The following is an 18947-nucleotide window of genomic DNA, read 5'->3' as shown; positions in this document are numbered from 1 at the left end:
ACCTGATTCACAACTTGATCTGTGGCTCTTCTGTGCATGTTACCCACGTTCTATTTTCCACTTCTTTGTATGATGTTAAATAAAAGCCACCAAAATATTTTCTTTTAAAAGAATGTGGCACTAAGAACCTTGATATTCTCAGGCATTATTTTTCACTTTTATTGAGAAAATGTGCAAAATAGTTCAAAGTTAGGGTGAAATTTATTAAAACAAATCAGAACATCTAAATCTGCAGATGTAATTTGCAATCTCAATCAAGACAATGAAGAAAATTAGTCACATCTTTATGGATTACTGTACTTGTTCCCATGTCTGCAGCACTGAGATTAACTGTTAATACTGTAAGTTATGTTTCACTGCACAGTGCTTGGATCCTACATATAAGTTATTAGAAACAACTCATTTAACTTGGTTAAAATCAAGTGTAACTATCAGTTACTGCTACTGATCAAGTGACTCAAGCAAAGAAAGGCTGCCCCTGAAGTGCAGCATTATTAATCAATGTTATTTGGAACCTAAAAGTGACTCTGACTAACCGAAAACAAAAAGTACCACTGCTACTGGGGCAGTTTCTCTTTCAGTCTCTCATTTGGGTTTATTCCAAACCAAAGCACGTCGTGTTCTGCAGCAGCCCAAGCCATTCGCTCAGTGGTGAACGTGGCGGCCCACTGCCCCGACGGAGAAACTACCACCACACCGCCCGCTCCCTGGACTCGGTCACCCATGTGCTGCAGAGACAGCTGGGAGGCTTTTGCCACAGACTTACCTGGAGCAGGAAGAAAAAAATATAAAACTAGTAAAACACAGAAAATGTTTGGAAATAACAGAAACAAGCCATTCTATTATTTAGCCATTTTCAACTATAACAAAATGAAACATTCAAATAACTTACATATACAGGCACAGAACCCAGGCACAGATTTACTAACTAAGAATTGTTTTTGTGTTGTTTTGAGTATTATTTTTACCCTGTTCGATGTGTAAGAGAACAAGCCTGGCCAGTGTCACTTTCAGAATAGATTCTCCGTGGCCTGTGCACGATACTGCACCACTGAAGTTGTCTGCATATCCTCCGCAGCCTTTTGGTAAAAAAAAATAAAAAGATGTTTTTGTTCAGTCAAACAAACCTCATATCAAGAAACTTATACTTACACTATAAAACTGCAACACAGTTGTAATACATGCTGACAAAAGCAAAACCTTCCTGAGAAAAGACTTCCCTTGTATGGAATTACACAGAGCTCCAAAACCTCCAACTATATTGTTCTTTAGTAACATTGTTTTAAAATATATCCCCAGCATGAAATACAAAATAAGATTTTCTCAAATCAAAAGAAATTATAGACCAAAAGGTGAAAGCAAACACTAATGGTTTTCCCCATCTCTGTTTAACTGTGTGTGTGTGCTCCACAGCCAATAGAACTTAAAAAACCCACAAAAATCACTATAACTCAGTCCATTTTACAGATATTGAGCTAAAATTTGATGTGGTAGTAGCTGATAGTCATTCTAAGTAAATGACAAAGTCTCAGCTTTAACTAAAAGTCTAAACTTTCCTTTCTCAACACAAGATGATCTTAGTCTAAAGCTCTGGCTGAACGGTGGCGGGTGATATGCATTCATTTAACTGACTGTAAGTCATACCAATAACAGGAGAGTCTCCTACTCTGCCAACCATTTTATTTCTGATGCCTCCAGTTGATGTTGCACATGCAACGTTTCCAGCACAGTCCACAGCTACTGCCCCAACAGTATCATGAGCCCTTGGAGCAGACAAAAAAAAATGTCTTAGATAAAGAAAAATTATGTGCAATGTACAAACACCATATTCTGCAGATCTGACTTGGAACTCTAAATTTAGTGTCTGAGTCAAAAGAAAGCGTGCCAAAAGATTTACTGCTGTGTTGTAAAGCGTTTATTTGTCAAAGGGTGATGATAAATTATATTCCTACTGTGGCTGACATGTCCTCTGGATTCCCAGCGTTCAGTGTATCAAAGAGTATCAAAGAGCCTTTCCTCTGATTTGCTTTGTTACAGCAGATAATCCAAGTAAACCAGATTAAAACACAGTATTTTGTTCATATACAATATTTCATTTATTGATGAAATATACCGTGAATGACATCAAAATGTTTCTGTAATCTCATATTAATAAAAGGGTCCCAATTTTTTGTTGTGGCAAAGTTTGATATGTTGGCCCAGGGTTTATTCCTGTGTCTTTTTCCATCATCCTAAAATATCATAATATATTCATGAGGAAACTAAAAATCAAACAGGACAACATCAAGCCAGAAATCGGAGATAACACATACCACTTAGAGTTAAAATTTTCCATTACTCCAGTAACGTAATGCTTGTGCTTTTCCCATTCTCTCTTTTCATACTCGGTCACCAGTGAGTCAGTGGGAACCGAGCTGACCCCGATGCTCTCTGCAAACAGGTTTGCACCTTCGCCTGTCAGCATGACATGGGAAGTCTGAGGGTTTCCACAGCAGCAAACATGCAAGAGAATGCAGAAAAAAAACATGTTCCTGTCTTATGCAGTCATGGTACCGTTCTAAGATGAGAGGAGTGCAAAATAAACCGCTTGTCTTGCCTATTTGAGGGAAAAAAAGTTAAATCCACTTAGAAATCAAATTACATTTTGAATGATTACAGAAAATTCGATTTTGACATAATGAAAAAAAAATAACTAAAAGAATCCACATCAGTACATGGTGTTATACTGGTGGTATTTTAAACCACACAAAGGACACAAGGGGAAAAAAATAATAACAATAATAAAAGATAAAAACATATATAATAACAGACCTTGTCCATCACTGCCCTTGCCAGTGTTACAGGGTTGGCAATGTTCTTTACTGAAGACACGGCACCACAGGAAAGTGTCTTTCCATCCACAATAATGGCGTCCAGCTCCACTTCTCCATCAATGTTTAGTGTTGCTCCATGTCCTGCAGGGGACAATAAAAAAGGACATAAAACCTCCCCTCTGTGTATGTGTGCAAAAACAACAACAACAATGTAGAACTCAGCTTTATTTCAGCCACTGCTTCCCTATCAGTCCACAGGATGGAGACAAAATCAGCAGCAGAGCTCAGAACTGCTGGATGATGCATCAAGTCGACGGTCAAATACATTTAGTAAAGATCAATGGTGCCAAAGAAGGAAAGGGACAGAATTTACTTCAGGCCAGAACAAGTAGTTTACCTAGAAGGAAGATTCGATTTTGGTACAGACTGGATCTGAAAGTAGATCAGCAAGGCCTGTGATCTACGCCTTCACTAAAGTCCAAAGAAATCTGCTCTGCAGTTTTTGTGCAATAAGGGTTAGACAGCTGACACTTCAGTTCTACATGACAAAAAGAAACATTTAAAGATGAATCCGAAAAAGACTAAATGATGCTCCACCAGCAGATGGAGACAGTGTGTTGATAAAGCCAAGATGTTTCATACAGCAAAGTGCAAATGGTTATTATCAGAAATATTCTGCCTTGTGGACAGGTGAAATGGACTGTGGTTGTTGCTTAAGTGGTTTGATAAAATGCTGAGGGAGGCAGATAACGCTAAAGTTTTAGGAAACAAAAGAAAAACTGGTCTGTGTATGTATGTGTGTGTATATATATATATATATATATATATATATATATATATATATATATATATAGAGAGAGAGAGACTGATGTTCTTCACTGAAGATGGCACCACAGGAAAGTGTTTTTCTGGTCTGACTGGTATGTCAGAACATGTTAAAACGAAGGTTGCAGGTTCAGTCAGCTCTGACTTGAAATCTAAACTAGTTAAACCACAGACAGGATCAATACAGATACTGTAAAGTGTAAGAAGGTGGTGAAACCATGTCTTCTTGGCTATACCAGCATTAAACACCGGGTTATCCTCCAAAGCCCTGACGGCAGCCTCCACAGCATCCAGCGCACTTCCTCCACCTCTCAGCACCGAAAGGCCCTGACAGGCTGCAGCTTTCACTCCATCAACACACTGCTTGGCTCGCTCATCAGGGATGGCCCACGCCCCTCCGTGCACGACCACGACTGCTGGCATCTTCAGGTTCCTGCAGAGAAAAAAAAAAAACAAGTTTTGTTAAAACGTATTAAAGGAAAATATTGGAATACTAATAAAAACAACATTTTGCTTTGCTGTTCCTAACGCACAGTCAGTGTAAAATGTGTGCTGTTACATTCAGCTTTTTGCAAGTTACAACAACAGACAACTAACTGCACTGTACTTCACAATGTCAAATTGTTATTTGCTTAGTCTTACTTTAACCTTTCACTCCAGGACATGATAAATATAGTAATAAAGACAATAAAGAGCAACAAAGAACTTTGGACCTAACGTCTTGACTATATGTAGTTATGGTTTAAAGCAGCAGCTTCAGGTGTTGCATATCTGCAGTAAAAACAGCCATAAAAATAAAACTATAATTTCCACTTCTTCTGTATTCCTGTGGTATAAGTTGTCTTCTTGTTGTCTGTTTTCAGAGTAAAAACTTGGTTTTCTTCATGTCCTGCAGCTTGTTGCCGACACGGTAAACATGTTGAACTTTTCCTACCTTTTTCAAGCTTCTTCTAAAACCGTCTGCCGACACCACGTGACACCAGGGGGCTCAGCGCGTGCAGCACACTTATATAACGTCTGATGATGTCATTTATGACAAGACTTCCGACTGAGCTCTTCAAAATCCGAGTTTACAAATGACTAAATTACTGCTACTGCTGCTTGTATATTTTTGTACTGATATTTTTTCTAAATTAAATAAATATTTAAATAAGTTAAAAACTTTTAACCACATTGGAATTTGTTTACACCCTCTGCTTCCTAATTATATCATTTTTCAAACATCAAATGCACGATTTTGTTGTCTATATTCGTTGTTTTTGGTCATTTCTTTACAGGCATGAGAACATTTAGGAAAATTGGAAGCAAATTTTAAAAGGTGATTTTAAAGATCAAGACAAATACAAATCTATTCAATGCAACTTTATCAGAACAAACTAACAAACGATCAGTGATGAAACAAACTTTCTTTTATTAATCATACAACTAACAGACGAAAAAATCACAATGCATGGTCAAACACAAACTAGAAAATTAAAATATAAAACGTTAGAAAAAAATATATGAAAAAAGTAAAAAAAGATTAAAGCAAACTAAATCAGAGAAAATGTTCCACTAGAATGTGTGAGTCTACATTTTGACCAGTAGAGGGCAGTAAAACCCCATTCAATGAATGAGCATTTAAAACCATAAACTCAGGCACATTGTGTCTGTGTTGGAATAAAGTAACAAATTACAAATAAATAAATAAATTCTAATTATGTTCCTTTTTTATCTCATGGTGATAGATTGCACTCTGTGCAGTATCTAATCAAATCTAAGCCTAAAACCATATTGTATAATCACAACATTAATCCAGAATAACAAACATTATCAATACTCCACTAACAATAATAATGTCACTATGTTCATCGTAAGTTTGGTCCATAGGCTTGTAATTTAAATTCAAATACTGATCAAAACTGGCTGAGTGTAATATTTGAATCTGTCAGAAACATTAAGTTGTGCCTCCTCTCAGAGAGGAAAAGGTGCAAAGTTCTGATCAGTGCTGACTCTTATCTGATTTAGGGTTTGTCTACATCTTCATATAATAGACTTTTAATATGATTTAAGAAATGTGATCGCTACTTCTGGTCATTTTTACTACATTTGCTGGAATACAATACAAACTGTTAGAGGGGGGTGGGTAATCACAGATTTTTATTTTTTTTACAGTCTGCTTGACTTTACAAACAATAAAAAAGAAAGAAAGCAGACTGTAATATATTTAAAGGCCTAACAATATTTGAAGGAATGCATATCACCCACTGCTGTTCATGCCAGTTTTAGACTCAGATCAGCAGTTTGGGTCAAACCTTATGAACAATCTAATGTAATACTAACAGAGTTACAGACACTTTTGTTTTGGCTAATGTTGATTGGCTGTGGCAGCCATCTTGACTTGCACTGACTCCAAAAGGTAATTGGTTATAGATGTACCTCCAATGGTTAATTTCTGTCAGTTTCATCAAAATCCATTCTGTGGTTGATGAGATTTTTTGCCAACAGACAAACAGGATCGACTCCAACAGTTAAAGCTCAAGTTTTAAGGAAAGACCAAGCCCAGTGAGCTCTTGGAGTATGTTATGTGATTGACTCTCAGCTACAATCACACTAAATTTTAACCCACCATCTATAAAATTAACTGAATATTAGCTATTTTTTGTGTGTTTTCTAAGGTTAGTTTATTGTGGTGGCCATCTTGAATTGGATTGGCTCCAAATTTGTCCAGTGGTTTATGAGATATTTTGTAACAAAACATTCTCTGATACATAAAATGACACTTGCATGCAAAAATCAGAACTGCAGGCACTAAAATCTTAAACAAATATAAAGAAATCCATCTCTTCCCATCCATATCATACTTTACAAGTTGTAACAAAAAGCCTCTCCCACATCACACACTTACCAGCATCTGCACTTATCTTTTTACAGGAAAAACAAAATTGATCAATACAAAAGTCATGTGGAAAAAAGCTCCAGCGTTTTGGCTCCTGACACATCTTCAACGTTCCAAATGAGCTCCATACTCATCCTCGAATCCAAAAGTGTAAAGGTCAAATCAAAGCAACCTAAGTGAAGTTATCAAACTTAAACTTTATGGCTCTTAATGCGCTCCCCTCCAATAACTGCAAGTTTGTCTTTTTCCAGACCATTAGTTGTCTTAAAGTGTACAGTAACTAGAGTTTTAATTTGAACAGCAAATCTCCGAGCCTATTAGAGAGGAAACATAAATAACAACAAAATAATTAAGTTAGACGTGTGAAAAACGGCTGCCTGCAGCCCCTGTAGTCGTTAGGATTCTGATCATCGCAAGGAGGAACAACTTTAAAGGTCAAGTGGAGCTAGAATTGGTTCTTCAGCAGTCTCGTTTGCTAAAATCTAATTTGTGAGTAAAGCAACCAGCATGCTGTGCAGACGATGACTTTCAGGTTTATGTTAATCTGACTATAGGACACCAGAGACGCATTTTACATGAGATACAAATAATATTTATTCTTTATGGGGCTGAAACTATCAGCAGTGCTCTTTATGCTCTAAATGAAACATCTTTCTTATTAATGACATGGTTGCTTTAGGTCTAATTTATTTTTCCAGCAGTAATGGTTCCTCTTGATTTGAGCTCTTTCCGCCCGAACAGCGCCACTTCATTTAGGCTTAACACCAAACTCTTTAAGAGTCGGTTTAACTTTTTCAGCAAAATAATGCAGCCAGACCTTTCTTTTGGATGACTTGAAAGGTTGCAGCAGATTGGGTGTAGTGAGACCTAAAAGACATAAAAAGTTTTTATTACAATCTAATGAAAAACAACTGCTTCAGGAGACCATAAAACACAGCGAGCTCTCAGTCTGCGGACAGAGGTCGGCACCATGAGCAGCAACACAGAGTTTGGCCCTCAGGTAGAGCTGCCAAAGTACACCTACATGTCATGAACTCTGAAACTAAGACAAACTCCATAAACACCCACACTTGTACTGATTCAACCAACATTTGGTAAGGTTTTGGCATCTGCATGACATGAATAAATGTTTAATAATCAGTCAAAGGGTTGGTGTCGTCATCCAGGACATGTCAATCCTAGAAGAGAACTGGAAAGAAACAGGAAACAAAGCCCAGTTGATTAAACCACTTACAGTTCAATTAAGAATAGGTTTAAATGCATATCTGAAACAAACAAATAAACATAGATTGCTGGGTGCCAGGTTTCTGAATAATGCTAAAGTGCTGCCAAATAAAACTACTTGAATTTATTAATTTTACAACCCCAATTCCAAAATTTGAATAAAAGCAGAAAAATCTCACAAACCCATATTTTATGTCCAATGGAACATAGTAAACATATAAAATGTTTAAACTATGAAAATATCTTGTGAAAAAGTAAGATATTTTTTAAATTTTAGCAGCAGCACATGTTTGAAGAGTCCTTTTTCACTCTGTAAACATCTAAAAACAGAGGAGCGCAGCTGCTGGAGGTTTTAGAGGGGACAGTTGTTCCTCTCTTGTCTGATGTAGGATTCTAGCTGTTCAACAGTCCTGGGTTTCTTTTTTCCTCATTTCAGAATCTGTAAAATATTTTCAAGTCTGGACCACTGGACGAAGTGATTTAGCATTGTCTTGCTGAAATATGCAAGGCCTTCCCTGAAAAGGGTTGTTCCAAAACCTGTATATATTTTTCTGCATTGATGGGGTCTTTCCAGATGTGCAAGCTGCCAATGCCGTAGGCACAAATGCACCCCCATACCATCAGAGAGGCAGGCTTTTGAGCTATATTAACAGGCCAAACGGACTCTCTCCTCTTTAGTGTGTCTGTGTTTACAGTGGAAGTGTTCCTGCTCATGCCGTGATGTCCAGAACAGAATCAGACCTGTTTTTACTGCATCATCAGTAACATCCAGTACTGACTTTCAGCCTTGTTCTCTGTGAGCAGAGGTTTCTCCAGGTTCTTGAAATTGCTTGATGATATAATAAAAGGTTGATGATGGGATATTCAAAGTCCTCCCAGTTCTTCCACCCTACGTCGGAGAGATTCAACCTCTCTACCCAGTCTTCTTGTTCAAAATGCTCCTCCAACTGTTTCCTATTCATATTACTTACTTTTACTGCCTTTATTGACTCCATTTCAATATTTGTGTAATTTTTAAATTGATTCAAGTGGATTCTTTCAAAGCTATCCTGTGATCAGAAGTTATATTGTAGCCTCATTTCATGTGAAAACACAATTTTTTTTTCCACCCCTCGTGCGTAAAAGTAATTACCTGGCGTGAAGTTCTTGCCAGCAGGACAGCTTTTGCGGACAAGTGTGTTTCCGCGCTCACAGGGGAACCTCCTTGTTTCTCCTCTTTCTCCATGCCAGTCCCAGAATGTGGCCAATAATGTTGCTGAGGGGCGGGGAGGAGCGCGGCTGCAGACCCTGGGAGGCTGACGGGCTGGCGGCTCGCCGAGGAGGAGGAGAGGCAGCGGCGGAGGCGGAGGGGATGGACGCACACCTCTGAGTCTCACAGCACAGTCCTCCAGCCAGGTACGTCGGCCATCTGGGACGGCTGGACTTTTCTGTCATTGTCGTCGCTCAGAGCAGACAGGCAAGCTGCACTGCAGGAGGACAGAGACAGGCATTCCGACGCTGCGCGCTCCCGTCGCCTCACCTGCTCCGCCGGTGAAGGAGGCTCGCGGTGATCATCATGCACCCGGAGAAGTGCTTACCTGAGCTGGTGGCTGAGAAAAACAGCTTGGACCCGTCGTTTGTCCATGCAGTCCGCCTGCTTGCAGAAGGTAAGCCTCTTTTTTTCTTTTAATCTACTAAACCCTGTCCATTTCTCTCTCTCCCTCTCTCTCTTTTGTCTTTGTCTCACTGAAAACACCGTTGCCTTGGATTCTGAAGGAGTGCAGTGACTTTGTTTCAGTTTCTCTCAGCACACCATCTTTCACTTTCAGTGCTCTCTGGTCGTTGAAGGCCACTTTTCTTCTGTTCCTGTGCGAACTTTGTGCAGAATTGCTGCAAGCGCAGAAAGTAAAGTGTGTTTAAAATCAAGGAGTCCTGACCTCTACAGTCTGCTCTCCAGGATCAGTCTGGCTGCCAGGAAATGAAGTGAAAAGCTTCAAAAAGCTGTTCAGGTTGACTGGCTGACAAAAGACAAGTGAGAGGACTAATCACACTTAATTGTGTAATGGAGTGGTGTTAAGATGTTAATTCTCTGAAATATATACAGAGTACTGCCAGGGCTTGCCATTTTCTTTCTTTTTTTACATTTTATTTGTGCAACTTCACTTTAATTTCAGAGTGAAACAAACTGCAAGTGATCAAGAAAGTTAGCTCAATCGAAATAGACATAAAGAGACATTTTCTATTTACTCAAGAACCAAACAAGAAATAATTTTTTTTTCAATATATCCAATATGCAATTCTGAAATGCAGGTATGCACTCAATGTACACAAAGCACTTTTATCTACATACTTTACTCAACAAATCTGAGCATACATATTTACCAATCCAACAAAATGATCAGACTTCTTGATCCCAAATGACTCTTTCATGGACTGTCCTAATAGTGTAAAAGCTACTTTGACTTGTTGACCTTTTTCAGTCACTTCAGTTGTTTCTGTAGGTAAACAGATGGCAGCTGTTAGCAAATTTTGCTTGTAAATTTTTAAGAACACATTAACCATCAATATGAGGAAAATACTCATGTGCAGTTTTTTTTCTTACTTTATCGTATGTTTTCCACAGCCTTTACGTCTTTGTAATGAGTACCTTTAACATATCAGAAAACACTTAATATGTGGCTGGCCCTTATTTGGCTAGGTGCTATTTGTTGCTAACTATTGTTAACTGTTTGACAGAACATCCCTTCAAAAATCACCAGACTATTCCTTTAACCCTCCAGTGGCCTTCGGGTCAAATTGACCCAAAGTTACAAGAACTTCTCTACCTCTCTCTATCTTTTTCTCTTTGGAGGGCTTCAGTTGGGTTAAAACATAAAGTTAATTTCAGTAATCCTGAGCTAGATGAACAGGAAAAAACTTATTTTTGTTGTTTTTGTTTTTTGCAGTTGTAGTTGTTGTATTTTGCACTACAGCAACTTGCTTCCTAGTAAATCTGTCTTAGACATGCAGAATAAAGTCTAAACATCATCACTGCAGTATAGTGGCAGCTTTCTCATCCTTATAAGAGAATATTTATGTTATCAGACCAAAAAGAACTAAGTCCCATCATGACAGAAGTTGCAGTTTATTGCTGCATTAACAAATGTCTCGTTCAGTGTTAATAATAACGTTAAAGAAATGCCCTTAAATCAGCTAATTTACTTTGCAGAGGAAAATGATGCATTTGTGTCGTGCAAATCAAACCTTTGCTGTAAGGGCAAGTGAGAGTAAATGATCTTCTTTTGTAATGAATGGATGAATAAATGGATTAAAGTATATATATATATACTGTATACTTGTGTGAGTTTTAGATCCGCTCAGGTGTGACGAAGCAAAACAGACAACCAAACTGATCTAAAATTAATATAAAACTTCATTTTCTATAAGCAAGACCTGCGTTGCAGCTCATATTTCCTATTTTTTCTATAACTTAATTATTCTAAGGGAAGCTGATTGAAACTATTTTTCCCTTATAAAGAAATGAATTTTGACTGTTTTGACATCTTTAAAAGAAAAAGCGTTAAGTCACAGCGTTAGTGTTAGATTAATGTGCTGCAACTGGACAGGGTGTTTGTGGTCTGCTGCTCAGGTTCCTTTGAGCTTTCCCGTTGAAATGTGTTGATGAGACACCTGACAGCCCCACGTTGGTCAATAACCGGGGTGCAGATGGAATCATCTGTCACACACTACGTTTTGCCAGCTTCCCTCCAGGCTGACTCACATACACACGGAATGCAAACATAGAAATGTGCTAATTAGCACGTTAAAATGTTGTCATGTCAGATCTCACCCACTGACATTTTTTTCAATTTAAATATTCATCTCAGTCTGTTGGAGCATTTTTCTTCTGCGAGTCAGTCATGGGCTTCACTTAACCCTAATTACCAATGCAGGATGGTGGTGTACAATTCAAACTGATGGATAAATATACATTGCATTTGAGGAGCGTGGATTTCCACGAAAAGTCTCCTTTTTTAAGTCTATATGAGTCATCTGCAATTGTAGACAATCAGCCTTCTTATGCTACTTGTGACTGGAAAACGGTCAAAAATGTAGGCAGGACATGGAGTAAGGATGATGATTTCACCCTGCGTCACCAGGCTCTTTTCTCAGTTTGTGCTCATTGAAAATGTAGATTCATTCATATCTCAGGACAGCAAGATGAACCCCAGATTTATAGATTCACAGTTATTTATCACTGAGCAGAAAGCCATGTAATCCTGCATTATTCACATCATGGACAATAAACCACAGAACGTGGATTTACTGTGGTCACAGTCAACGTCTTTGTTTTTACAAAAATGAATTATTTACTGTTTGAGAATAAATTATGTCATCTCTCAAAATCATTTGTCTTCCTTTGAGCAGATTTATAGGCTGACGGTTTGGGACAAAGCTTTTGTAGGAGCTGCATGTCCAGGAATTTCTTAAAGCTGAATTCAGGCAAAATAGATATTCTGGTTTTGAGAAAAGAAAGTAATTAATTGTTGACTCACCTGTTTGTAGATCCCTGTAAGAGGTTAACAACACAGGAGTTAGACTCTGAGTTGAACTTTTATTGCACAAATATGATAAATTTAAGGCTTATTATACAACATATTTAACTTTAGATCCCTCCTATCTCTGATTCATAAGATTATTACTTTTGCAGAAAGGCAAATATAAAGTTTAATTAAACACCAGTTTATTATCACCGATGGACAATAATGTTTTTGTCCGTCTCTGTGCTTGTGTGTGTGTGTGTTCATGTGCGTGGCTGTTACCAAGATATCTTATAAACCACTGAACAAATTTTGATGAAACTTGTCGAAAATAGACATTGGATGTACGTACATCTACAACTGATTAAAAGATTTAAAGTTAACACAATTCAACACGGCTGTCAAAGCCAACTGACCTTGGTTTGACCCAAACTGCTTCAGTACTGAGGTTTCTCAATGTAAGATAATCGTAGGCTAAAAAATACTCTATGGTGGGCGATATGCATTCTTTTAAGGAATGCTAAGCCTTTAACTCATTGCTTTTTTCAGATTATTACCTGAAAAATAAGATTAAAGGTGTTAGCATATTAGTCCTGTCTTAACTTCTCTTCCATTCTTCCATTTAAAGATTTTTGTTTCCAAGTTTAAATGACCTGGCTTGCTCCTATGTTGTTGAGATTCATGCTGAATACACTTCAGATAGACTCTTAAGGTCACACGTAAAGGTCTTCTCACCATAACGAGAATGGATTTAAAATCGGCTTATGGTGCCTTCAGTCATTACGGTCCTGTTCCCTGAAACTCAGGTCTGTTATAAAAATGTCCTGTCTTACAAGCAGACTGAAGACATGTCCTTTCTATTAATCTTTCAGCTTGATTTGACTATTCAACAATGGGTTTTAGTATTTTATTTGTATGAGCTCTTAAATGTTTAATGCATTTGTTTTTTTTTATTTTTGATTTAATAATCTGTACTTATTTTTGCTTTCATCTGTTTTTAGGCACATTGACTTCATGCTCTCATATAAAATGTGCTATACAAATAAACTTTACTTATGGAAGGCTGTTTGCGAATAATTCTGTATATATTTTATATTAAAAGTAAACATAAACAAACAATAGTATTATACATCTTTCTGCTCTATGTAATGAATATACCTTGCTTGGCTGCCAACCAGTTTTGAAAACGGCTTTTCTTTTTCAACATGTCAGTTTATGTTAGGGTAGCATGAGGCTAATGACTTCCCAGACTGACAGACAAAAATCGGCTCCTTCCTGCACTTTAGTTCCCTCTCACTAAAGAACAGTGCATTTGTTTTTATGGTGGGTGGAAGTCAGAGACAAGAAAGGCAAGTCTTTAATAGATCCCACAGGTTTTCTTGCTAAGACTTGCCTACATGCCACGTATAAAAACCACTGGGATTCCTAATAAGCAGACAGGGAGACAGAAAGGAGGTATATGATGGACAAAGAGACAGGCACTGACAGAAGAAGGGGGAAAAAACTACGTAATATCATATATGTGGCTAAAATGTGCTCTTATTTTAGTGCTTTTTTGCCATCATTAATCATAGGTCATTGTTGCAAACAGCCAGGCTGCACAATATAAGTTAATCAGCATCACAGTATCAGAGTGTACATTATCAGTATTGCAAATTGCATCTTAGACTCCAATAAATCATGGGCTATTAATCGTTTTTGGCCAACCCAATGGTCTCTTGCTGCATGCACTCAGTTACAGTGATAGTGGTTGAAATGCTATGCTGATCTCCCTTGACAAGATATAAAATAACTCAAATGCTGTTACAAGTATGGAAGCACAGTGATTTTCAAGTATTCGAAGTCCAGTTAAAATGGAAAAATTCAAATAACTGATGCAACTGTGACAGCCTTTTATTTATTTATGTGTTTGTTTTCACACTGGCACCTGGTGGTGACACACCTAGTTATTTCCTAAAGGGCAAAATACACAAATGGCATACAATGCAGGTCAAAAATGATTCCTCCATTATTTTCAAATATGACCACCACACCAGCAGCAAGGCTGCTGACTGATGCTCTGTACTGCGGCGTCCAACTCAAGCCTAGTGCCGTTTTATATCAAAAGATTAAAAATGAATGAAGAAAAAAATATTTTTGAGGTTGAGAAACATCCACAGGTATAAGATATTTTTTCCAGCTCAAAACACTTGAGTTCTTATATCGGATTTTTGGGCAGCGGTTTAAAGGCTTATTAAATAGTTTTAGCATCAACTGCCAAAAGATTTTTGAGATTGAAGTTGTTTTAAGAACACAGTAATCCACTTTGGTCTCGGTCCCACTCAGATTAGCCGTTAACTCCAGTCAAACTGCGGCTGTTCAAAGAGCTATCCACAACAGGTAAGATATTTATTGTTCAGAACCCATTAAAAAAATGATGGAATTATCCTTTTGAACTTAAGCTGTTGTCATTCAAAGCTTGAAAGCCATACAAATCACTGCTTAAGTAGGACAAACAAAAACAAACTTCAGGAATGAACAGCTGGACTTTAGTTATAGAGTTCTGTGAGGCTTTGCACTTCCCCACTCAGCTCACCGTCATATGTTTACCTTGAACAGCTGCAGTTTTAAAGAAATATGCGTTACAGACACCAGATTAAGCTCTGTAAACAATCCTTTATGAGTGGAAGGCATCTGTTGCACAAACGCAGCAGGCTTTGATCCCCTCTCGTCTCCACACCTCTCTGCTATTCTGCATCACGGTGCAGGTTTCCAGTAACGTCTTCAGTGTTGGTCTCAGCTGATGCTGACTGAAAATCGTATTTTTTTCACTGTAGAATCCAGAAACTGGGGTCAGTTTCCGTCAGTACTACCCATAATGCATTGTGATGCAAACAAGAATGGCACACTGCGAGTAGAGCATTTTTCTCTGATGGAAAGTCATTTAAATAGTTTCTGTTTATTCATTTTTGTATTAATTACCAGTATTAATCTACTAAACAGATTAGTCTAGATTAATTTAAAATTTGGTTTGAATGGAGATCTTTTCCTTTTGAAATGTGAGATAGAACCTCGGCCAAGGATCACCCTCTTAAACTGCCTGCATTCTTCTTGTTGCTGAAGATATTTTTTATGACCTTGGCTGCATTCTGAGAGTCTTATTGAAGAATGATTCTGGTGACCGTTTGACACTTTTGCACAGATGAATAAAACTCAAAACATCTAAAGTGTCTAAACTTTGACTTTCCTTTTCACAACACTGTACGGTGATTTGTGAGACACTTTTTCAGAAGGCCATTCTGTCCACAAACTAAAAATAATTTAAAAAAAAGATTTTTGCTTATCTACTGTACCCTGCTTTCTTGTTCAGAGGCGGTTGCTCACATGTTCCGTGTATCCATTACGGCCCGCTCAGTATCCAGCAGTGACCCGGCTCGTAGTGACAGATAAACGGCAGCTCCTTTGGTGTGACCTATCGAAAGGACGCAAAAATTACATCTCGGGCGAGATACGCACTGAATCACATTTTCAGCATTTAGCCGACACTCTTACCAAGAGCGACTCGCAATGAGTGCACGGGTCGAATAAGATTAAATTCCAAGGTCAGAGGCATTTCAAGCAACAGGAACGAGTGGATGAGCCAAAGCTGCAGCACTCAGACAATAGATATTAGATAACAGATTATATTACTCTGCTTCTTGAATGTTCACATAAAGGGGGAAAATTCAGAAGGAATAAGAGCCTGTAATAGGAATGTGAAAGCGTAACCGGTTCAAGTACAACAGGTGGCATTGAAGCCTTTCTTATTGTCTGAATTTTAGTTATTTCAGTGTAGTTAACACAGACAGACATGAAGCTATTTTAAAACAGTGGAACAAATTATGCTGGACTCTGTATTTCACACGTAACTGGCTTAACACTATTTTTTGGACAAAGTTAGTGTTTATTCAAATATTTTGTCATCAGATTTAACAAAACTTATTAAACAGATTATTTACATATGTAACTTCTAGTGTCAGGATGTGGGGAAAAGGAGGGGAACCCAGAGCGCAGACTCATTTTGAAAATAAACTAATTTATTTAGAAATAAATGCCAACAAAAGCAAAAGGCTGACGTGGCAGCAACACACAAACTAAATACAAAACACTAACTAACTTGAACAAAACAAAGAAACAAAACTAAGAAAACTAAACCAAAGCAAAGACAAGGATAACTGAACAAAAACTCAAAACAGAAACATGGAGACAATTAAAGCAATAAACTGAAACACAAAAACCCAAATCCTGACATATAGAGTTTATGTAGATCATCCACTCCCACCTGAGTCTATTTCCCAAACCCCTGCCTCCAGATTTCAGCTAAGACAATTGAAATGCAAGTTAGTATGAACACAAAATAAAGGGAAATACGTAAGTATGGGAAGATTTTATTCTTGTCTGAGCTGATCACCTTTAAAAAAAAAGCCTATTTGCTTTTAATTATTGCCTGCTAAAATTTGGGGTAGTTGTTGCTGAGCATTAACCCCACAGCTAACGGATCATAGCCAGCACAAAAATGGCAGATACTGAGTTAAAATTTATTGTGGAAGTAGCTCCGATCTCGCAGCATTGCATTAGGTCACGCAGAATGGCATTTACAAGGTTTGATTTAAACAGCTGTAACTTATTTAAAAGATGTTGTCTCTTTTTTTTGGCCTAAAGGAAATGCTTCATTTTCCATCAGCAAACTTTCACATAAAAAGTTGAGGATAACATTGAACTTTTTTTTTTTTTCCTCCTGCTGTAGCTGCAGCTCAGTTAAAAACCCATAAACAGCACGTGTCCAAACAGAGGTGCTTATTTCCAACCCCATGGATCGCTGTTCGTCAGTCAGAGTGAAAAGGGCCAGAGCTAATTGCCACGTCTCGTAGTTCATTCTTCCCACCAGGTCCTCTCTTTCAGGCAGAGTGCTGCTGTTGCTCCATCTTTCAGTGTTTGATGTGAACAAGCAATCAGTTAGCGCAGAGTAATTACACTGATTCATTTTTGCACCCAGTGTGAAGTCATTATTGCAGATATACAGTTCAATAGCTGGAAGAAATGCGTGAATAATTTAACCTTCCTCTAAAGTGAGCGCTGAACAAAACCTTTTTTTTAAACTTTTTTTTACTTTTTGGCCTCTGACTGGTTGACACAGCTGCCCACAGTGCAAAATATAACGTAATAACAAGTTTACTCACTATTGATTTGCTTCGCAGCTGTGTAAACAAACATTTCCGAGGATAGTTTGATGTCAACAAACATAATGAAAAGAGTCTAAACCAAAAAATCCAACAAACAGCCTACAAGTCCTGCATGTGGCAGGGAGTCCTAATATGTTTATTGCCTGCTGCTGAAGGGGGAAGAGCGATTATGTTTTTACCATTTCTTTTTGTATGTTTGGGTGTCTGTCTGTTAGCAAAATGTCTCATGAACCACTGCATGATGTTTAATGAAACTTATAGAAAGTAATCACTGGATGTACATCTACAACAGAATAAAGTTTGGAGTTCAAAATGACCTGACCTTTGAAATTGTGCTGAAATCTGATGCGGTAGTAGCTGAGAGTCATCCACAGCACACATAAGGAATGCTGGGCCTGATTTTAGCTGTTTCTTTAAAGCTTGTCTGTCAGTTTTTAGGTTATTCTGTGTTTTAGTGTTTCAGCCAGTTCTGCAAACACAAAAAGGGAGAAGTGTTGAGAAGAGCAGGAAGCTCCGTTTGTCCAAACAAAGCACATGTTGGGTTCTGCGACAGCCCCGAGTTTGCTCCACTGGGTGTGATGATGTGTGTCTTCACGCTCCGTTATATCTCATCAAACCCCGGTGTGACCCGACAGCGCAGCCGAGCGGAGATTAATCAGATGTGTGTCGCTCGAAATTAATGCTGATTGGATTCATTAAGGTGTCTCATTTTATCACTGTATGCTTGTTTTCTCTTTGATTCATGTTTCTCTGTCAACCCGTCAGAACCCCGACAAACCCCGGGACTGAGACAAGAGTGAGTTTGATATCACCGAAACCGACTTGGATTTGCAAGCAGAAACGTTTCCAAACAGGGTTTGTACTCAGCAGCAGAACAAACTGCGTGTTTTAGTAGCAACGACTTTCCAACAAACAGCAACTTGAGTCCAGTAAAGCAACAACAGGATAAACAGATATGCAGTAAACATCTCTAACAAATAAGGCCGCTCACATATCCCTTCATTTTTATATAGCTGTATTGAACACTTTATTTTTTACTGAAAAAATCTCAAACCCTGCAGGTGACATCTGACCGTGCTACATTATGTTTTGTTTTTGTTTTTGTTTTGCTGTTAAAGCAAACTACGCCGTAGTTTCTGGTGATTTTCAGAATTCTTGATCAAGTCAAACTGTGAAGACTCAAACAGAGTTCATGACAACAAGTGTACTCCCACAACATCAACAGCAGGTTTTTATTACTTTTTTTTGTCAGGTTTTTGTTTACTGAAGGTTTCCTGAAGGTGACAGCCAAAGAAAAGAGTGAGAATTTTTTTTAAGAACTGTATTTGTGATTAACTAAAAATGCTGCTAAATCCTGCTATGAATTCTGAATTTCAAACAATCACCAGTGATCAGTTTAGACACATGACCCTTGGAAAATCTTTGTCAGTCAATAAAGTCCACCTTTGGTTGAAACATATAACTTGAAACTTTGTTACACGAGAAGAAATCCATATATCAGATCTGC

General features: G+C 37.9%; 2 protein-coding genes across 5 annotated transcripts in view; one reads left to right on the top strand and one right to left on the bottom strand.

Moving 5' to 3' along the window:
- Positions 1-145: 145 nt before the first annotated feature.
- si:dkey-103j14.5 (isoaspartyl peptidase/L-asparaginase) lies at positions 146-4652 on the bottom strand. The gene is made up of 7 exons (XM_017412848.3): positions 4573-4652; positions 3875-4071; positions 2812-2954; positions 2313-2476; positions 1645-1763; positions 969-1079; positions 146-766 (listed from the first exon to the last, which is right to left on the bottom strand). The coding sequence occupies exons 2-7, from the start codon at positions 4059-4061 to the stop codon at positions 558-560; spliced, it is 933 nt and encodes a 310-aa protein (XP_017268337.1). The 5' UTR covers positions 4062-4071; positions 4573-4652; the 3' UTR covers positions 146-557.
- Positions 4653-8933: 4281 nt separating this feature from the next.
- The window catches only part of khdrbs2 (KH domain containing, RNA binding, signal transduction associated 2), a 77038-nt gene continuing 67024 nt past the window's right edge, over positions 8934-18947 (top strand). For 2 of the 4 annotated variants that reach the window (XR_001808509.3, XM_037973375.1), the window contains exon 1: positions 8934-9386. Coding sequence is in view for 2 of the 4 variants with exons in the window: in XM_037973375.1 (XP_037829303.1) it covers positions 9296-9386 (91 nt within the window). In the remaining 2 variants the exon portion in view is untranslated. The remainder of the gene's footprint in view (positions 9387-18947) is intronic. The other 2 variants (XR_001808510.3, XM_017412844.3) reach the window with 1 other exon arrangement.

Source organism: Kryptolebias marmoratus, linkage group LG22 (assembly GCF_001649575.2).
Source record: "Kryptolebias marmoratus isolate JLee-2015 linkage group LG22, ASM164957v2, whole genome shotgun sequence".
Lineage (NCBI taxonomy): Eukaryota > Metazoa > Chordata > Actinopteri > Cyprinodontiformes > Rivulidae > Kryptolebias > Kryptolebias marmoratus.
This window is presented reverse-complemented; position numbering and strand designations above follow the sequence as displayed.